This window comes from Chinchilla lanigera, unplaced genomic scaffold (genome assembly GCF_000276665.1).
Source record: "Chinchilla lanigera isolate Chin_1 unplaced genomic scaffold, ChiLan1.0 scaffold00005, whole genome shotgun sequence".
Lineage (NCBI taxonomy): Eukaryota > Metazoa > Chordata > Mammalia > Rodentia > Chinchillidae > Chinchilla > Chinchilla lanigera.
The window spans coordinates 14,090,799-14,112,336 of record NW_004955406.1 but is presented as its reverse complement, the minus strand read 5'-3'; the positions used below and the strand labels follow the sequence as shown (position 1 = coordinate 14,112,336).

Below are 21,538 nucleotides of genomic sequence, written 5' to 3'. Positions count from 1 at the left end.
CTTTAACCCCACTTTCCCTTACTTACAAAAGCTTTGTTTCCATTGTTTCTGGGTTTTTTTCCTTGTCCCGTCTTTCCTTTCCCTCTCCTTTCTCCCTTGTTCCCCTTTTCATTTGAACATTTTCTTCCCGTTTCCCAAATCTATTACATATTTTGGTCCTTATTTACACTTTTGGTTTTCACACCAGGGAAACAGTGTGATACTTACACATGTGTCTGATTTATTTCACTTAAGAGTGTGGTCTCACGGTGCATCCTTTTAGCTAGAAATATCTCAAGCTTACCCTTCCTTATTTCAGACTAGTACTCTATTGTATAAAAATAATGTATTTTAAATCAATTGTACTTCAGAAAGTTGGAATTTTGTTTTTAGTTACTGCTAATTTGGGCTGCAGGATTGTAAAGCTAAATTTGGTCAGGTTTTTTTTTTAGGTAACTTAATATATTAGTAATTTTAGTACTTCAAAAAAAGGGTGATTTCCTTTACTTAAAAGTTTATAATTTAATTAATTTAAAACTTCAAGTTCGGGGGCTGGGGATTTAGCTCAGCGGCAAAGCGCCTGCCTGGCAAGCGCAAGGTCGTGAGTTCGGTTCCCGGTACCGGAGAAAAACCAAAAAAAATTAAAAAATAAAAAAAATAAAACTTCAAGTTCTATTCCAATGTCAGTATTTTGTTCAATATTGTTTTCTCAGAAGGTTAAGATGCGCTCCAGGCATGGTGGTATTTGATTGGCCAGTGCCTGTAATTGCAGCACTCAGCCTGGACAATTTAACAATTTAGCAAGATCCTGTCTGTAAATTAAAAGAAAAAAAAAGTGCTGTGCTCAGCATGAAGACCTTGTGTTCAATTCCTAGTACTGCAAATAAATACATAAGTAGGTTAAGATGAAATTTAAAAATTAAAAACATCCCAGTTATGTAAACAACTGTCAGATGTCTATTACTGAGTAACAAACCAACCCTAAAATATAGTGGCTTAAAACAACCATTTTATTTACTTACAATCCTGTGAGTCAGCACTATGGGCTTGCTTGAGCTGAATGGTTCTCCCCTGAGGCTACTTGTAGAACTTTAGTTATCAGGCTGCTCAGACTGGGGCTGTGTTTTGTTTGGGGGGCGGGTGGGCATTGAGACAGGGTCTCACTTTATACTTTAGGCTGGCCTTGAACTCATTGTGTAGCCCAAGTGGGCCTCAAACTTGGGGCAGTCTCATTCTTCAGTCTTTCTAATGCTGGAGTTATAGTGTGCTGCCATGCCTGGTTTGGCTGGGTTTGTATGTTTGTTTTTGAGACAGTTTCACCAGGTAGTTCAGGTAGGCCTCAAACTCACTGTAGCCCAGGGTGGCCTTGAACTCCCAGTTGATCCTCCTGCCTTAGCTTCCTGAGTGCTGGGGTTATAGGCATGCACCACCACACATCCTTTTTCTGTATGGTCTCTTTCTCAGGCAAGCTAGCTCAAGCTTCCTCCCCTTGCAAGAGAAACTTTAAGATCTCTAGAGACCTAGGCTTAAGACCTCTCTTGGCATCACTTCCATTGCATGCAACTATTTAAAGTAAGTCAAGGCCACCCAGATGGAATGGTTGGGAAAAAGACCCCATCTCTTGATGGAAAGAGCAGACAAGTAAATTACAAAAGGGCATACCTACAGAGATGGGAGGAATTCTGGTCATTTTTGCAAACTACCAAAATGTTATTCAAGAAACCTAAGAAGAAGGGAGGTCACACTAAGCTACATCCCAAATGCGTGTTTGATTTTTTTTTTTTTTTAAAAACAGGGTCTCACTAAGTTGCTGAATTGTTTAGGTTGGCCTTGAAATTGCGAACCTCTTGTCTTTCTAAGTAGCTGGTATTTACAGGCATGAGCCATCACACCCAGCAAAGTAAAATTATTGATTTGACATTCTCTTTTAAAATACAAGCGTTACAGCTGTACATTTCCCTGTAAGCCCGCTTCATTTGTATTCTGTGAGTTTTGGTGTGGTGTGTCATTTTCATTCATTTGAAATTATTTTTTTCAAAATATTTTTCTAATTTCTCTTTAGATCTTCTTGGACACATTGGTTATTTAGGGATGTGTTGTTTAATTTGTTTGTATGTTTGTGAGCTTCCCAACTTCCATTTTATTGTGGTTAGAAGACATCCTATTATCTTAATTCTTTAAAACTTACTGACATTTGCTTTATACTCTGTTGTGGAGAATGTTTTGTATGCACTTGAGAAGGTTTTTTTGTTCATTAGGTGTTCTGTTTTAGGTGTGGTTGGTTTCAAGTGTTGTTCTTGTCTTTTATTTTTGATATGTTTGTTCAGTTGTTTCTAAAATATTTGAGGTAGAATGGTAGTTGAACACTGGAAGGTGGGTAAGAAAGCAGAGACTAGATGTAAGAATAGAGACTAGATGACAGAGGTTGAATGACTCTTTTAAAAAAGATTAGCTAGATGAGAAGAATTTTTTCCCCTAGCTCCTCTGAGCAAAGGTTTAAGCATATTAGATGAGGAATGAACTAATAAAGAGAAACAGGAGCAGCGTGCATGGCTATAGTCCCAGCCCTCTGGAAGGCTGAGACAAGGATAACTAAAATTTGAGCCCAGTCCAGGCAGTTTAGTGACTTAAGAAGAACCTGTCTCAAAAGGGGAGTAGGGGGCTTTATCTAAAGCCCCAGTGAGAAGGCCCTAGGATCAGTCCCAAGTACAACATAGGGTAGGAGGTCTTTCTTCATAGTGTCATTCCTGGAAAAACCCTGAACCTCCTCTAATCTAAGACTGTTAGTTCCTCTGTAAGTAAATTGATACTGTGCTGAGAATTCTAGTAGTAACTGTAATGATGATTGTTCTTTGTGGGGTTTTGTTGCTGTTCTGGTCTTCGTGTTTTTATTTCTTGGCTTTTAGCTTTATTTTTCAAGATAGTTAAAGATGTTTTCTTCTCTGATGTGGCCCTGCATATTGGTTGCTATAGAAATGTTCCAGGGAACTGGAAAATTAAGTTAGGGTCAAGAATAATGATTTTGAAAACTCATTTCTAGGAGTGAGGCAGGGAGAGATCAAAGATTTTTCTTCTTATGGACAATAAGATTTTGTTTACTATCTCTTCCAGGACAGTTTATACTTCAGTTCATGTGTAACCTGGGTTTTAATCCAGCTGAACAATAATGCTTCTGAATCTCCAGAGTAACCATCTATAAGTGGACATAATGATGCTTCAGAGGATGACTAGCTCAGAGTAGCTATTTGATAATTTTAATTTCTATTTTTCTACACCAGGGACATGTGAAATGAACATATAATAGAGGAGATGGTAATACATTTGTGATAAATTTAAATGAAATTTTCAAAGCAGTGTAATTTAACTATGTAGCAGGGCTGCTACTATGTTCATAGAACAGATCTGAGTAGTATTTTTAAATTATTACCTTTAAAAATTTGAAAACTAAGACTTACAAGAAGCCTTTAATGATTATTTTAACAGCTTTATTGAAGGGGGTGGGTTTTTTGTTTGTTTATGTGCTTATTCTTGACTGAAAGAATGTTTATTGCATTCATTAAATGATACATATCTTGTGTGGTTTAGATATGAATTTGTGATCCTTTTGCCTTGTCCTCCCTGAGTGCTGGTATTATAGGCATGGCCTACTACACCTGACAAACAGCTATCTTTGAGAAACTTGGAGAATGTTTTAAAAACTGAGTTTTGAGAAAGGTAAATAATGAGGAAGTAGCAATTCTGAGATTACTATCTATAATTAAATGATATTTTAACTTAAAAAAAATCTTTGCTTTGTGATTTTGTCCTGCAATAGAATCATTTGAGACTTATTATTCTGTTTTGTTTTTGAGACAGGGTCTTACTACGTAGTTCAGGCTGGCCTTTAACTCGCTTTGTAGTCTAGGCTGGCTTGGAACTCCTGGCGATCCTCCTGCCTCAGTCTTCTGAGTGCTGGGATTACATGCATGCACCATATGGCTGGCCTGATTTATTTTTCTTAATCATCAGATTTCCCAGACAAAGTTAAACTTTGAAAATGTTGATTTTGCTACGTCTCTTAGACCTATCTTTCTGGTACAAGAATGCTTTTATTTGTAATGAACTCATTCTACAATTTGTTACATTTGTCACTAAGAACTGTTTTACTAGACAGATGGAAGAGGAAAACAGCTACACACTCTTGTTTTATTAAGTTAATACAAAAGGAAGTGATACTTAATAAACCTATGCTTGGTCTTTGAAAGAAATGTTGTAGAAAGCGGGTGTGGTGGCATATGCGTCCAGCACTCTGGAAGGCTGAAGCAGGAGATTAAAAGTTTCAGGCCAGCCTGGGCAATTTGTTGATTTACTGAGATGCTGTCTCAAAGTGAATCAGACAAGGGCCAGGGATATAGCTCAGCGGCATGGCACCTGCCTTGCAAGCGCAAGGTCCTGAGTTCGATTCCCAGTACCAAAAAAAAGGAAAAAAAAAATCAGAAAAGACCTTGAGTTCAATCCCCAGTATCACCAAATGGGGGGGGGGGTGTTAAATTGATTTTGAAAAGAAGTAGTAAATTTTGATGATTTAGCTATTCAAATGTGTAAAAGAAGGTCAATTTAATAAGGCAAAATGTTTGAGTAGTTTTATCTTTGAAATCCTAAAACATGTTTAAATGTATTACTGCCTTTTCTCCCCACCTCTCTTTTCTCCCCTTTCACCATGGTATATATTAAAAGGATGCTCCATGTTTCAGTAAATTTATATACATTGTGTAATATTTAAATCTTGTTGAATGTGTCTGTCATTTCATGTATAATGTTTAAATCAGTTTAAACATATCTATCTCTCATTTATCATTTATCTCCAAGCTTTCAAAGTGTACAGTATATTATTTTCATCTCTACTCACCTTCCTGTGCAATATAACACAGCAGAAACTTCCTACTGCTAACTGTAATTCAGTACACATTGGCACCCTTCCACACACTCTCCATAACCTCTGTGACAACTATTCTACTTCCCACTTGTATGAGATCAACTCTTAGATTCAGCTGACGAGTAAGATTATGTGCTACTGTACTTGTCTTTATGTGCCTGGCTTATTTCACTTACTTTTTTCTTTTTGGTACGGGGAATTGACTCAGGACCTTGCACTTGCCAGGCAGGTGCTGTGCTGCTGAGCTATATCCCCACCCCTCACTTAACTATTCTGATCTCCAGTTCTATCCATAATGTTACAAAGGACAAAACTTAATTTTTTTTATGGCTGACGATACTACATTTTTGTGTATGGACCACATTTTCTTTATTCCTTCAATAGCTGATGCACAGTTAGATTGTTTGCATTTTTTTGCATTGTGACTAGTACAATGTCTCTTCAACATACTGGTTTTGTTTCCTTTGGCTATTTATCCAGTAGTAGGATTGTTGGATTGTGTGGTAGTTTTTTTTTTTTTTTTTTGGTTTTTCTCTGGTACCGGGAACCAAACTCACGACCTTGCGCTTGCCAGGCAGGCGCTTTTGCCGCTGAGCTAAATCCCCAGCCCCTGTGTGGTAGTTTAGTTCTTAATTTTTTTGAGGGACCACTATGCTGTTTTCCATAATAGGTGTATTAATTTATATTCGGTCGTTAGCATGTGCCAAAGTCCCTTTTCCCCTATCTTTGCCAGCATTTGTTATCTTAATATTTTTGATAATAGATATTCCTACTGGGGTTGAGGTGATTAATCTTCATTGTGTTTTGGATAACTAGTGATTTTGAATATTTTTTTCCATGTGTTCGTTAGCCATTTGTATTTCCTATTTTGAGAAATGTCTGTTTAGGTCTATTACACATTGATTGATTGATTGATTGATTGATTGCACTGAGCTATATCTTCATTCTGTTTTATTTTTTAAGATACTCTGAGTTGCACAAAATATGATAAAACTTGTGATCCTCCTGCATTAGCTTCCCAGAGTGCTGAAATTATAGGTGCTCACCTTGCCCATTTTTGGGGGGGGGGCGGGTTATTTGGTGTTTATTTTTTTATTTTCTTTTGAGTTGTTAGAGTTCTTTTTATATTCTGTATGTGAACCCCTTTCACATGTGTAGTTTACAAATGTTTTCACCCACTCTGTAAGTTTGTCTCTTTGCTATTTTCTTTGCTGAGCAGAAACTTTTTAAATTTCTTTTGCAGTGCTGAGGATCAAAACCCAAAACTTGTGCATGCTAAGCCTAAGTACTACCAAAAGCTTTTTAATTTGGTGTAATCACATTCTTCTGTTTTGCTTGTGTTTCCTATGCACTTGGGGTTGTCTTCAAAAAATCTTTGCCCATTTCAAAGTCCTAAAGCATTTCCCGTTTTCTTCTAGCAGTTTCATAGTTCCAGGTCTTAAATATGTCTTTAATCCATTATGAGTCGGTTTTTTGGGGCTGGGGATTTAGCTCAGCGGCAAAAGCGCCTGCCTGGCATGCGCAAGGTCGTGAGTTCGGTTCCCGGTACCGGAGAAAAACCAAAAAAAAAAACAAAAAAAAAAGAGTCGGTTTTTTATAACTGTGAGTGTTAGGGATCTAGTGTCATTCTTCTGTATATGGATATTCAGTTTTTGCAGCACCATTTATTGAAAGACCATCCTGTCTCCAATGTGTGCTCTTAGCACCTTTGTTGAAAATCAGTTGGCAATAGGTGGGTAGGATATTGTTCTTCACATAGTGGTCAAATACTGTAATATGATGTGGAAGGTTCTACGTGATTTGATCTTTGCTAGCTGTTTAGTCTATTCTCTTTTCTTTCTTGGCAGCTATCTTTCTTTTCTTCTTTTTTTTTTTTTTTTGTCTTGTTTTGTTTTGTTTTCATCATTCTTTTCCCCATGTGGTAATCTTATATTCTGTTGAGTGGAAACCTGGAAACCTGTCTGCTTTTCCTTTACCTGGAATCCACACACATACTATATATAATGTACTATTATCTCTGTAACTTTGATTTACCAGGCATCTTTTAACTTGTGCCACAAATAATCACTACCTCGGGCAAGCAATGTCCCATGCACTACTAGCCCAATTCGGTCCATTTTCGTCTGTCATGTGTGCGTATATCTCCCTGTATTTAATATTTATATAACATAATGTAATGTGCACTAATGTATTTAGTTGTGTTATTACTGTTAATATATGTAGTAGAAGAAAACATGTAAACATGGAATGACCTAGCTTGTTTACTGAACATTGTACGTTACATAATGAATAGTTTTTACTGGGAATGGAGTAAGATTTTTGGCTAATACTTCTAATAGAAACTGATTTAATGGAGAGATAGAGTTGTGAATAACATCATTTAAAGTATTTTCCAATTGACAATATATATTTACCTACATGCATAAAGAAACTAAAAGAAAAGTAATAATGCAGCAGTTTACCTGTGGAGGTAGAGAATATTGAGAATTAGGGGATGAGAGATAGGAGGAGGAAATAGTGTAATAGTTCTTAAAGCATTTTGATGCACACAAATACTACTTGATTCATTCTTTTTTTTTTTTTTTTTCTGTTTTTTGGTACTGGGAATCGAACTCAGGACCTTGCGCTTGCCAGGCAGGCACCTGTGCCACTGAGCTATATCCCTGGCCCTACAAATAGTACTTGAAAAAATTTTCCTGAGTTTGAAACTGATATAAATACAGAAGAAATGTAGGTTTGTGTAAATTTAGTTCCCCCTTTTTTAAATGTCTTCAACAGTTATTTTATTTCCCTGTGTCTAGGCCAGTGTTTATTATCTATCCCCCCAACAAAGCCTTTCAGTACTTGAAAAGAGAGAATGAGCATGTGTACATGAACAGTCTGCATAACCTTCCCAAGTATTAACAGATTCCTTGATCAACACCGGGTATTTTTAATTATATTATGGTGTTAATGTGACAATGTTTTCAAAAGCTTATAAAGGTTCAGTGATGAATTTCTATGTGAATTAATCCATTGGGGGTACAAAGGACACTTAAGACAGAGAGTCCACAAAATTGGCCTCTAATAATCTAAATCCTGCCATTAACAAGCTGGATGATTTTGAGTGAAACTTTTACTTCTCTTGTCTTTGGTCTATTCCATGTTAAATTGATGCAATGAAAGTTTTATAGGTTTTAGTGTCAAGCAGACCAGAGGTGGTTATGAATTGAGTTTGCTAGTTACTGTCTGTGTAACCCCTAGACAAGTTCTCTGAATGTTGTTTTATTTCTCTGTAAATATAGGGAAAATCGTACCAGGTACTGTGGGCTTTAAAGGTTAAATGAAAAAAGGTATTAGAAAATTTTAATAATACTTTGATACTGTTAGGGACATAAGTAAATATTAGTTGCCTAATGTTGGAAAATTAGTTAAGCTAGAACTCAATGTTCTCTAACATGTCTTCTACCAATAAAATTTTGACTATTTTATGACTATTTTCTTGTTACAACACAGTAATTTGGAAATTTTTGTTATGGCAGCATTGCCCTGAAGTCATGTGGGAGAGCAAGGAAATATTAAACTAATCTCATATTTTGTGCATGCTTTTTTATTTTAGAATGCTAAACATGTAGAAAATCTTAAATACTTGCTGAAATTTGGTGGGATATACTAGGAATCAAACTCAGGACCTCACACTTGCCAGGCAGGCACTGACTTGCTGCAATTTTAAGATTCATAAAAGAATAATATAAGTTAGAATTTCTTAATCTGGAGATCTTAAATACCCTAGAAATCTATTAGTGGATTTTTCACAGGTCTTTGGACTCTTACAATTCTTGTGTAAAATTTCAGAGTGAGGATCTATGGCTTTCATTGTAAACAATGAGATTTAGTCTCTGCTAAATATAGTTTAAAGATAGTGGTGGAAAGTGATCTAGAGGTTATTATAGAGTTGTAAGTTGCCGGGCAAAGCTTCTGACTAGTTGGCTTCTTCTTTCCCTCCTTCCTTTCTTCCTTGCTTACGGCACTGGGAGTTAAACCCAGGCCTCACACTTGCTAGGAAAATGCTTTTTCGTGAACTACACCCCCAGCCCAGTTGGCATTTTTGGTAGCATCTAAATGATAAACAGTAATCTCTAGTTCAAAGATTAGACAGAAAATATCTGGTACTCCAGTGGTGAGGACAAATGTTGGAAGATGAAGTTGGAGAGATAATTATAGGTCTTATCATTTAGTCCTTTGTAAACATAGTAAGAAATCTGGATTTTGTTCTAAATATAATGGAAAGGCATTTCCAGATTTTAAACTGGAAAATAATTTTTTTTTCTAAGAAAAGGAAACTTAAGATAAAGCCACAAGGACTCTTGCATTTAGAAGTTTAAGAGTTCAGGGGCTGGGGATTTAGCTCAGCGGCACAGCACCTGACTGGCAAGCACAAGGTCATGAGTTTGATTCCTGATACCAGAAGAAAAACAAAAACAAACAAAAAGAAGTTTAAGAGTTCCGTTTTAATTGAGGAATATCATAGATTAACATTTTGAAGAAGGTAGGTTTTGTACCTTGTTGAGAAGACAAGATTAGGACTATAACATGACCACTAGATTTGGCAGCAAATTTGCCATAAGACCAGAATGACTATGAGGTCAGTGGCTATTAGAGAATGCAGGTTTGTGATAGTTTATACCGTAGCCAGGATCTTATGTAGATTTCAAATGAAACTATAAATAGTTCTTTGTATTTTGTCTTCAACCTTGTGGTTGCAAGTTTGGGTTTTGAACTTCAATTTCTAGATTAATATATCTGTGTTTTGTGTTGGTTTTTTTTTAAAGCTAAGTCTCTCTAAATTTCTTTTTTTGGGATAACAGGAGAATCCCAAATGTTTGCTCTGTGAGGCAGTTAGCACTGTATGTGGCACCTGGCTATGTGAATATTAAAAACTTACACTGATGTGCAGTATTTTGTACTCTTTGGGATTTGTATAGCGTTTAAGGGTTTAAAGTACAGTGTTTTTATCTTTTTGATTAACTTAAAAAATCCAAGTTCATCAAAACTCATACCAATAGAAAGGAAGGACTAGGATGGGGTATGTATGTGTACCAACTCCCCATGGTGAATGTATTCATTATGTATCACAAACATGTACTAATAAAAATGTATTTAAAAAGAGAACCATTGAATCTCCCTATATTTTTGCACAGATTAGCATAGGATCAGATTCTTCATAGGCATTAATACAAACTGCCATGCTAATTACTAGTAAAGTTGAATATGAGTACTCTATCAATTCAGTGAGCTTTAGCAAAAATCTTCAAACTTGCAGGCATCCTCTACTTCACCCTCCCGAGTGCTGGGATTATAGGTGTGCTGCACTAGGCCTGGCATTTTTTTTTTTTTTAATGGTGGCAAAGTTTCACATTTATTAAAAGTAGGGGAAAACAGAAGGGCAATGGGTGGAAAGGAGCAAGTTTGGGCCAAGTAAAAAGGGAAGAAAAAATAAAAAATACAACCTACAGTGTAGGGTGGGCTATCATGAAGGGGCACGATAGCCTTATTTAGCCTTATTTTCTTTTTCAGCATCTAGAAGACAGTTTGAACATAGTAAATAGCAAAATATAAACCTACTTTTAGCTGTTCATTATTTGTAGTTGAGTTTTATTTAGAATATGCTTTCTATAGAAGTCAAAAATGTAGATAGATTCACAGTACACTATTATGAAAGTTATTTGAACACACGTGCAGGTAACTAATGATAGAACTGACATGAAATTAACTTGGGTACTGTCTACTAAGCCATTAAATTTCTTTTGGACTATTTTCATTTTAGTGGTTTTTTGGTGGGCGTTAAACTTTTTATTTTTGTGGTACTGGGAATTGAACCTAGAGTCTGATGCATGCTAAGCTAAGTAGTATACCTTGTAAAAACTCAAAGTTGAATTGCAATAGACTGTTGACTACACAAAAGCGGATAACCTTGATGTGACTGATATTTCACTATTTCCCCCAAAATTCAAACAGTCTGGCATATAATAGTGTTTATAAGTATTTGTTGAAAATAGGCTTTAACATACTTAATGGAAATCATCCTCTCATCAGTGAATAAAATTTAGTTTTACTTTATAAATCAAGTCCTGAGCAGAATCAAATCTTTAGTAACTTATAATCCGATGATACTTTATTCATCTAGTCTCAATTTTAAAAAATAAGTTATTAGTAAATGTAGTTATTGGTTAAGACATATGCTGAAAGTTTTGTTCATTTGTTTGTTTTTTCCAGTGCTTGTCATCAAACCCAGGGCCTTAGCACTAAGTTGTATCCCTACCCCTACTAAGCTGTATCTCTACTCCTTTTTAAATTTTGAAGCATAATCTCACTAGATTGCTTGGCTAAGGCTCAAATTTATGATCATCTTTTCTCTGCCTCCCAGAATGCTGGGGCTACAAATATTGCTAAGATTCAATACAATTGTTTTGTTTAAGTTTCAAAGTCTTCTTTTTTTTTTTTTAAATGCAGTTTAGGTTGGCCTTAAATTCATTATGTGGCCTAGGGTGGCCTTAAATTCGCAGTGATTCTCCTAGTTGAGCTTCCTGAGTGCTGCGATTATAGGTGTACACCACCATATCCAGCTAGGGATTTAAAAAATCTTTTGCATTGATGTTTTAACTATGTCGTCCTAGTAACGCGCCACACACACCCACACACACCACATATAACTATATAAATATAACTGTATAACTATATATATATATATATATAGATAGATAGATAGATAGATATAGCTCACTGAGGTGGGCCATACAGGGAGCTTTAAAAAGTTATTTTCTTATATAGCAAATTAAAGAATATCTAAAACTTAAAAGAAAAACCTTATACTCTCTTTTTTAGCTCATTATTCCCACCAAATTTGATGATAAAGTATTTTTAAGGTAGTTTTATTGATTGATATCAGGAATTGAACTCAGGACCTTGCGCTTGCCAGGCAGGTACTTGTGCTGCTGAGCTATATCCCTGGCCCAGTAGTTTTTATTTTAGGCCTATTTTTCAAAAACCTCTTTATTAATGTGTAACATACATAAAAGTCCATATAAGTAAAGAACTTGATAAATTGTCACCACTGAAGAGACCCATGTAACATATCTAGGTCAAGAATATTATTAGCCCCTCTAAAAGGTTTTTGTTTTGCTGTGTCTCTCCTAATCCTCATTGCTGATCAAATCACCAGGGCCTTATGAATGCTAGAAAAGGATTAATCCTTAAATGTTTTATCGATTTGTTTATTTTCATGCTAGAGAGTAAACCCAGGGCTTCAGACTCATTAGACAAGTGTTCTACAACTGAACAAAGTTCCCAACCCCCCATATGTGTGTATGTATGTGTATAGTATATAAAAAGTCAGAGGCTTAAGCTTAAACTTAAATGTCCTGGATCTAACTTTATTACCAACTGCAAGTGTCGCCTTAGGCGAGTTTCCTTCCTTCCTTTCCTTTTTTCCTCCCTTTCCTTCTTTCCTCCCTCTCCCTTCCCTCCCTTCATTCTCTCTCTGTTTGGTTTGGTTTGGTTTGGTTTCGTTTTTTGAGACAGGGTTTGCTATGTAGTTTAAACTGGCCTTGAACTCACTATATAACTCAGGCTGGCCTCAAACTCACAGCTATCTTCCTGCCTCAGCCTCCCAAGTGCTGGGATTACAGGCATGCACTACCACACATGTTTCTTCAGGCAAGTTATTTCATCTTTTTTGGAGACTATTCCCCATTTCTAAATGAAAGAACAGACTAGATGTTTTATTATGGCTTTAATTCTGTAAAGGTGCAAACAGATGGATCACTATGATATAAAAGTGTTTTCAGAGGTTATAGGGTAGAGAATGAATGAATTTGAATTATTTTTTTAAAAAGGTTAATTAAAAGACATACTTTTTTCTTTGTTTTTCCAGGTTAAATTTCACACTATGTGCTGACTGTATCTACAGAAGATAATTTAAAAAAAGATAAACTTTTTTTCAAAGATTTTGATTCCAGTGGAATCTTTGCTTTAGATTTTGTGTGTGTGTGTGTTAGTGAATTGTAACTCCAGAAGCAATGCCTGTACAAGCTCCACAATGGACGGATTTCCTCTCCTGCCCAATTTGCACTCAGACTTTTGACGAAACAATTCGAAAACCCATCAGTTTGGGGTGTGGCCATACTGTCTGCAAGATGTGCCTGAATAAACTGCACCGCAAGGCTTGTCCATTTGACCAGACCACTATCAATACAGACATTGAGCTCCTCCCTGTGAACTCAGCATTGCTACAGCTGGTGGGTGCTCAGGTAAGATGAATGAATTAATACTTTTTACCTTGTAATGGATATTTTCCTCTTGAGAGAAGTTTGTTCAATTAAAACTGAGTAATGTTACCTTCTAAGTAGGTACTGTTTATTACTGTACAAATCCTTTATTTCAGAATGTTAGGGGATTTATAGCTGTAGTCATAGAAGCATCCATTCATCTTGCGGCTTGGTTTTCAGCAATCCTAACTATATGGATTAGTAAAGAAAACCTAAGAGGTAAGTCATAAGGACTTAATATTAAGGAAAATATTCATAAAACCTTATACTGTATTCAGCAGGAAAGATGAAGCTGCTTCAGACAGTTTTACTTAGTAGACACTAGTAATTTTAAGGAAAGACAAGAAAGGTGACAAAAGTATTGAGCACAGCATTTGTAAATAGTTTATTTAGAATAGGAGCAGTATCCTGGGTATGTAAATCTGAGTTAGCCTGGCAGTTCTGGAGGTAATTGAAAACTTTCGTATTCTCAAAGTAGAGATCAATGTCCTCACAAGTTTTAAAGCCAAGATAGGCAAGTTTTTAGAAACAGTTCTTTTAGACACTCCTCACTCTTTTTGTAGTGTGAGTCTAAAGTCCCATATATTTACCATAAGTCAAAGATTAATCTTTCTATAAATTGCTAAAACATGACAAAGGTTGATATTATATATATTGGAGATAAAGACAGCTGTTCTAGAAGAGCTTACTCATAAAGAAAATTTACTTCATTTACAAGCCTATTTTGATGTCACCAACAGTACTGCTAAATATTTTTCAAAAAGGAAAATGGAGTTAATCCTTTTTATTTTCTTCCTGTAATTAATTGTGCATTTTATAAACATTTTTTTTTATTTTGAAAATTCTAATATGTTTTGGAAAGAAAAAAAAAACTCATTGAGGGTAATAGTTTTAGAAATACAGTATTTTCATACCAGATAAGCAAGGCTTGCTTTTTTCCATAAAGTTGTCCACGGATAAACTAATTCTTTTTTCACGAGATGACTTGAGACTTCATTCAGTGAAACAGCTACTGTTTGTGAAACTTGAAGATAGGACATTTTAGTGTATAGTAGTCATTATTTTATCCTTAAAGATCCCATTTAAAAGCCTTAGATGGGCCGGGGATATAGCTAAGTGGCACAAGTGCCTGCCTGGCAAGTGCAAGGTCCTGAGTTCAATTCCTGGTACCAAAAAAAAAAGAGAAGCACTTCCTTGTATTCCAAATATAGGAACTCAACTCATCCAAAATTTGTTTTCTTAAAGAAAAAAAAAAAAGCCTGGGGCTGAGGATTTAGCTTAGCAGCACAGCGCCTGCCTGGCAAGCGCAAGGTTGTGAGTTCGATTCCTGGTATTGGGGGGCGGGGACAACAAAAAACCCAAAAAAAAGCCTTAGAGCTAAGGAATAAATTCAGCAAAATTACAAATACAGCATGCCTGTGAGCCCAGCACTTTGGAGGCTGAGGCAGGATTACCACAAGTTTGAGGCTAGCCTGGCTACATAGTGAGTTCAAGGCCAACCTGCACTGCATAGTGAGACCCGTCTTAAAAAAAAAAAAAAAAAAAAAATCAAAAATAAATTGCATTTCTATACATTGACATTGAACACTATGGAAGGGAAATTAAGAAAGCAGTTTCACTTATGATAGCGTCAAGAAGAACATACATAAGTGGAAAGATACAATGTGTTTATTAATTGGCATTTGTACTTCTTATGGCAGTACTACCTAAAACAGTCTGCATATCCAGTGTAAGCCCTATCAAAATTCCAATAGTGTTTTCAATTAATTCCTCCCTCCTTTTGTGGCGCTAGGAATTGAACCAAGGGCCTGTATGTGTTCTGCTACTCTGCCTCTGAACCATATTTCCACCCCTTAAGTTTATTTTTTAACTGTTACATGCAAAAATTGGTTGCTGAGCATGGGCACATACCTGTAATCTTAGCACTCTAGGAGGCAGAGGTGGGAGATTACAAATTCAGGAATAGCATGGGCAACATACAGAATTAGCGAGACTCAGTCTTAAAATAAAATTTTTTCTAAAAGATTGGGGGTGTAGCTCAGGGCTGTCTCTGGGTTTAATCCTCCATAGTGGGGGAAAAAATTTAATTAGAACTTTAGTTTGCACCACATACAAACAATAACTCAGAATAAATTAGAGACCTAAGAGTTAAAACTATTAAACTCTTAGAAGAAAATATAACAGAAAGTCTTCATGACCTTTAAGCTCACAGTGAGTTTTTTAAAGTATGATAACAGAAGCATAGGCAGTAAAAGAGAAAAGAAATTGATGAATTGAAAGTCACCAAAAATAAAAATGTTTGTGTCAGAAGACATGTCAAGAAATTGAAAAGCTAACCCACAAAATGAGAGAAATTAATTGTTAGTCAAATATCTGATAAGGGAGTAATGTACAGAATGTATAAAGAACTACAACTAAAGAAAACAAACAAGCAACCTGATTAAAAATTGGCAAAAGACTTGACAGCAACCATATTATTCAAAATAGCCAGTGAACCAAAGCAACCCACATCCATTGATGAATAAACAAAATGTGGTATAGCATACATTGAATGCATTAAAATATTATTCATCTATAAAAGTGGAATTCTGATGCATACTGCAACATGGATGAATCTTAAAATCATTATGTTAAGTGAAATAAATCAGATAGAAAATGACAAATATGTTTCTGCTTATGATAGCTCTAGAATAGCAAAGACTCAGAGAAAGTACAATAAAGGTTAACAAAGGCCAAAGGAATGAGGGGTTTATTACTTAATAAGTAATAAAGTAATAAAGAGTTATTACAGTGAAAAACTTTTAAAAATAGTTGTAATAGTTACACTGTGAGCATATTTAATGTAGTGTACACCTAAAACAATGTGTAAAATGGTATTTTTTTACACATTTTGTCTCCATAAAAAATTGAAATATAGGGGCTGGGGATTTAGCTCAGTGGCACAGCGCCTGCCTGGCAAGCGCAAGGTCGTGAGTTCAATTCCCGGTACCAGAGAAAAACCAAAAAAAAAAAAAATTGAAATATACTACCACCAAGTGAGTCTTGTCCCAAAAATGCACAGTTGGTTTAACATTTAAAAATCAACTCATGCAATACACCATAACAGTAGAATTTTTAAAAATGTACCTACTTAGTCATCTCAGCAGGCACAGAAAAAATGTTTGGCAAAATTCAGCACCCTTTCATGATAAAATTACCCAAAAAACTAGGAAAAGAAGAAAGCTTCTTAAACTAGGAAAAGAAGAAAGCTTCTTAAACTTGACAAATGTTATATATAAAAAATCTACAGCTAATATCATACTTAATGGTGAAAGACTAGATGCTTTCCCTGTAGGATTAAGAACAAGGTGAGGATCTCTGATCACTACTTCTAGTCAGTGTTGTTTGGGAGGAAACAATTCCCCTAGGTAAAATGAAAATGAAATACTAGGAATGTACTTCACAAAAGAAGTATAAAAGTAGTCAGGTGTGGTGAGGCATGCCTGTAATCCCAACACTAGGAGGCTGAGGTGGGATTACAACTTCAAGCCCATTCCAGGGCACTTAGCCAAGACCCTGTCTCAAAATAAACAATTAGAAAAGGGCTGGCTGGGGATGTAGCTCAGTGTGAAGGCCTTGGGTTCAGTATCCATTGCCAATTTTTAAAAATGTAAAATTATACTTTGATGGCACTAAATCTTTGAAAGAACTTCTAAAAGCCCAAATAAACGTTTATTCATGATTCAAAGACTAAATGTAAAAGATAAAACTTGTAATTCTTAGAAGAAAATATAGGTATGTATTTTCATGATCTTGAGGGTAGGCAGTGTTTTGGGTTTTTTCATTCGTTCTTTTGTTCGTTTGAAGATTTGTCACCAAAAACACCAAGAACAAAAAGAAAAAGATAAAAACTTCATAAAAATTTAAAACTTTCAGAGATACTATCAAGAAAGCAACAGAACTACAGAAAGGAGAATGATAGTAAAATCATATATCTAGTAAGGGATTTGTATTAAAAATATGTGCATGAGCTTATGACTGAACAATAAAAGATAAATACCCAATTAAAAATGGGCAGAGATCTAAATAGGGACTTCATCAAAGAAAATAATCATGACAAGTGACCAAATGAAAAGTTACTCAGCAATTGTCATTAGGAATTGCAAGGTAAAATAACAATGAGATAGCACCATAGACCAGTTAGAACAGCTAATATCCAGAATATTAACAACAACAAATGCTCAAGATGCATGGAGCCTCAGATACTCATTCTTTGCTGATGAGAATGAAAAACTCACAAAACTACTTTGGGAAGAAAGTTTGGCAGTTTCTTACTAAATTTAAGATAAGTATTAGCTCAACTGATTGGAAGACTTAATGCTTAACACTAACAGCCTTCATGACTGTTTGTTGGAGACAGGGTCTCACTTTGTAGTTCAGGCCGGCTTTGAACTCACTACATTGCCTCAAACTAAAGGCAGTTCTCCTGCCTCAGCCTCCTAAGTGCTGGGATTATAGTCATACACCACCATGCCTGTCCCTCATGACTGTTAGTATCAGCTTTGTTCAATAAGTGAATGGATACACAAATAGTGACACATCCATGGAATTGGAATATTGTAGAAAATGAAAAAATTAAAAAGAAATAGCTATTAAACCATGAGAAGACATGGATAAGTACCACATATATTGCTTAAGATGTCACTCTGAAAAGGCTACAAACTATATTATTCTAATTATGTGATATTCTGTAAATGGCAAAAAAAAAAAAAGTACTAGTAGAATGGAGGATTGAACTGGTTGAAGCACAAGGTATTTCTTAGGGCCTTGGAACTCCTTTTATTTGAATCTGGTTGTGGATATATGACATTCTGCATTTATTAAAACCCACAGAACTTTACAAACAGTATGGATAACAGTCCGAAATGTATGAAACTACTGAAAGGGATAAGGAGGAAAGCTGCTGAGTTAAGTAACTTTAGACACTTACTACGTCAAAGTCAGTGGACTCTAAGATTAAAGGCAGAAGATATTCTAATAAGCAGTGTACTCTAGTTGACCAAGTAATTTGCCATGGGAGTATGAATTCTTACTGCTGTATGTATATACTGAAATTGAACAGTTTAATTAAGTAGATGGCAGATGGTGGGAACCAGCTTTCTCACTGTTGAAGTTTACAGATAAACAACAGGAAAAGGCTAAAATGACCCATGTAGTAGTGGATTAGAATTGGAGGCATTAGTATAAATTCATGCTTAGTTTAGCATAGGTAGAGATGATTGCATATACAAATATTTATACCTGTCTTAGTATATACACATATCAGCCAAATGAGTTGGAAAGCACAGTGCCCCAAATGCAGTGTACATACCTAGTGTTCAGATTTTAGTTTCTCCAATAAAAGGAACCAGAGTTTTTTTTCCAAAATAAATGGCTGATTGTAGGACTGGGTCAGGAAGTATTCAGAATGAGCCTAGAGTACCTTATAGTGCTAGGAAGTAAAGGAATGCCCACAGTGACATGGTTTATGTCAAAAGCATAAAGAAACCAGTTGAGAAATTTCCCCGTGGCCACACCTGAAAGAGTTCAAATACAATGAATAGAATTGTATGGAATTATAACCCAAAATATAAAAGAAATATACCAGAATCTGTACTGATAAAACTTAAATGATTAAATGAAGGAAAGGGGCATATGCAGAATTTCAGATAAATTATTATTATATTCTACCTTAAAGTAAGTAGAACATATGTGTGTGCTATGCAATTACTCCTTCCCCCAGAAATGGTAGAAGGTGGGAAATTGTTAACTTCATACTGGAAGTTAACTGAACACTGACTTACAAAGGGACTGACACAAAGGCATAGTATTTTTTGGTTAGGGGTTCATAATTTCTTTGTGTGCACCTATGATTTGATTTCATTTTAGGGCACAGGTAATTGTAAACTTACATGGTAAACATTCAAACAGGAGTTCATAAAAAGTAGCATTTTTCAGTGTAAGACTATGACCCAATAAATTTAGAAAATCAGCTGTGGCAGGAAAATATATCTGGAATAAAGGAAAGCTGAAAAGAAAATGGAAAACTCAAATTTTAAAGACAAACTTAAAATGTTAGAATAGTCAGACACATGGGTATTTTTTAAAAGAACATAGAGAGTCAGGTGTGGTAGTGCATACTTGTAATCTCAGCACTTGGGAGGCTGAGGCAGGAGGATTGCTGTGAGTTTGAGGCTAGCCTGCGCTACGTAGCGAGACCCTGTCTCAGAGAGAGAAAAAAAAAAAGAAAGAAAAGAACATAAAGTCATAGAGCTAGTCAAACTTCTTGGGTTTTTATATAGGTGAGGAGGAGGTCCACAGAAGTAGAGTGCCTCTCCCAGGGACCTAGCACATATGCCGGGCTTTGAGTCCAGCTCTTACCAACTTGGCTCAGGCTCTGTGAATAGAATGTGCAGGAGAAAAAGGATGGAACCCTTTCTTCTGGGTAAATTATCACATTGATTTATCCTGTTTTAGCTTTTTAAAGTTATTAAATATATCTTACTGGGAAAGAGGTTTTTTTTTTCTTTTGTCTTTCGAAGACGAGGTCTCACTATGCAGTTCAGGCTGACATTGAGCTCACTTTGTAGCCCAGGCTGGTCTTGAACTCACAAGGATCCTCCTGTCTCTGCCTCCGAGTGCTGGGATTACAGTCTGGCTGGAAAGAGATTTCTATATTTCTATTTTGCTATACCCACAGTAATTCTTGTTCCTAAAGTGGGGATGAAGAGTTCATAATCCTTCCTTGCTCATTTATACAATGTATCACGTAAATACAATAATGTCTGAAAAAAGAGGACTACAGAGGAAGGAAAGGAAGGAAGACATGATAAAAGATAGCGTTCTCCTCCAGCACCTATGCAGGACTTGTCACATGGTAATTTCTCAGTAGTCACTTGAGGAACAATCATACAGGCAGGATAAGAAACAGGGTCTGGGGGCTGGGGATTAAGCTCAGCGGCAAAAGTGCCTGCCTGGCAAGCGCAAGGTCGTGAGTTCAGTTCCCAGTACCGGAGAAAAACCAAAAAAAAAAAAAAAAGAAACAGGGTCTGTTCCCAAAAAGAAGGAAGAAAAATTTAGAAAACCTTTGCAGCTTTTCTGTAATATTACTCCAAAGGAAGTTTAATAATCCACCTTCCATACTTTTTTTTTTGGAAGAAGTAACTGCCTTAAAATTATAGGGAAGCTGGAAGTTACTTGAACAAATATACCAGTTGACTATTTTATCAGATCTCTGGTATCCTGATATTGTATATGGCATGATGCATAATCTTGTTGTCTTTTTAAACTTATTTCCTTAACTCAGATTCTCAGTTTGTCTTTAAATTTATCACATTTCTGAAAATATGTGGTAGCCTTCTGGCTTGACTTAATCACATTCATTTAATATACATGTACTAATTGCTTGTGATTACACAGAGTAGAATTGGTAGATAATAGAAAAAAACCACACACAAATATTTATACAATACTAAACAGTATTGGCAATAAATGCTTTCTCAGTGAGCTAATCAGAGTTAACACCAGTATTAATAGGTCATGTTGATAGTATGTTTCCTTGATTTGATATGATGAAAATGGAATTTTTTTTTTTTTTCTTTTTTTGGCTTTTTGAGGCAGGGCTTCCCTGTGCAGTTCAGGCTGGCCTTGAACTCAATTTGTAGCCCAGGCTGGCCTCAAACTCACAGCAATCCTGATGCCTCAGCCTCTTGAGTGCTGGAGTTACAGGCATGCACCACCACGCCTGGCCTGGGGTCTTATTTCTAGTAATCTATAACCCTAGTCTTATTAGAAAAAGCTCAGGCAGATCCCATTTAAAAGACATTCTACAACTAACCTGACCAGTATTCCACAAAACTGTCAAAGGGATCAAAAACAAGGCAAGTCTGAAAAATCATCAGAGAAACCTAAGAAGACATGAAGAAAGTATGTAATAATGGTATCCTGGAACAAAGAAAGGACATTAGGATTTCTGAATAATGTGAACTTTAGTTAACAATAATGAATATACTAATATTGTCTCATTAATATGAGCAACTGGCAGGTTGGTGGTGCATGCCTATAATCTGAGTGCTCAGGAGGCTGAGGCAGGAGGATCAGCATGAGTTTGAGGCCATCCTGGGCTAAACAAGTGAGTTCAAGACCAGCCTGCACTACACAGTAAGACCTTGTCTTAAAAAAAAAAGAACAACCCACCTCCATACTTCCATAACAGTGTAAGACATTAATAAGTTGGATGCAGGGTAATGATAATGTTCTGTACTATCTGTCATTTTTCTTTTTCTTTTTTTTTTTTTTTTTTTAAAGAATAAAAGAAGGA

The 21,538-nt window shown here is 35.8% G+C and overlaps 1 protein-coding gene across 2 annotated transcripts in view; it reads left to right on the top strand.

The window, feature by feature from the left end:
• Positions 1-21,538, top strand: part of Rc3h1 (ring finger and CCCH-type domains 1) — a 69,902-nt gene that overhangs the window by 10,687 nt on the left and 37,677 nt on the right. For both annotated transcript variants that reach the window (XM_005374883.2, XM_005374881.2), the window contains exon 2: positions 12,807-13,182. In XM_005374883.2, the coding sequence (XP_005374940.1) occupies positions 12,952-13,182 (231 nt within the window). In that variant the 5' untranslated portion in view covers positions 12,807-12,951. The remainder of the gene's footprint in view (positions 1-12,806; positions 13,183-21,538) is intronic.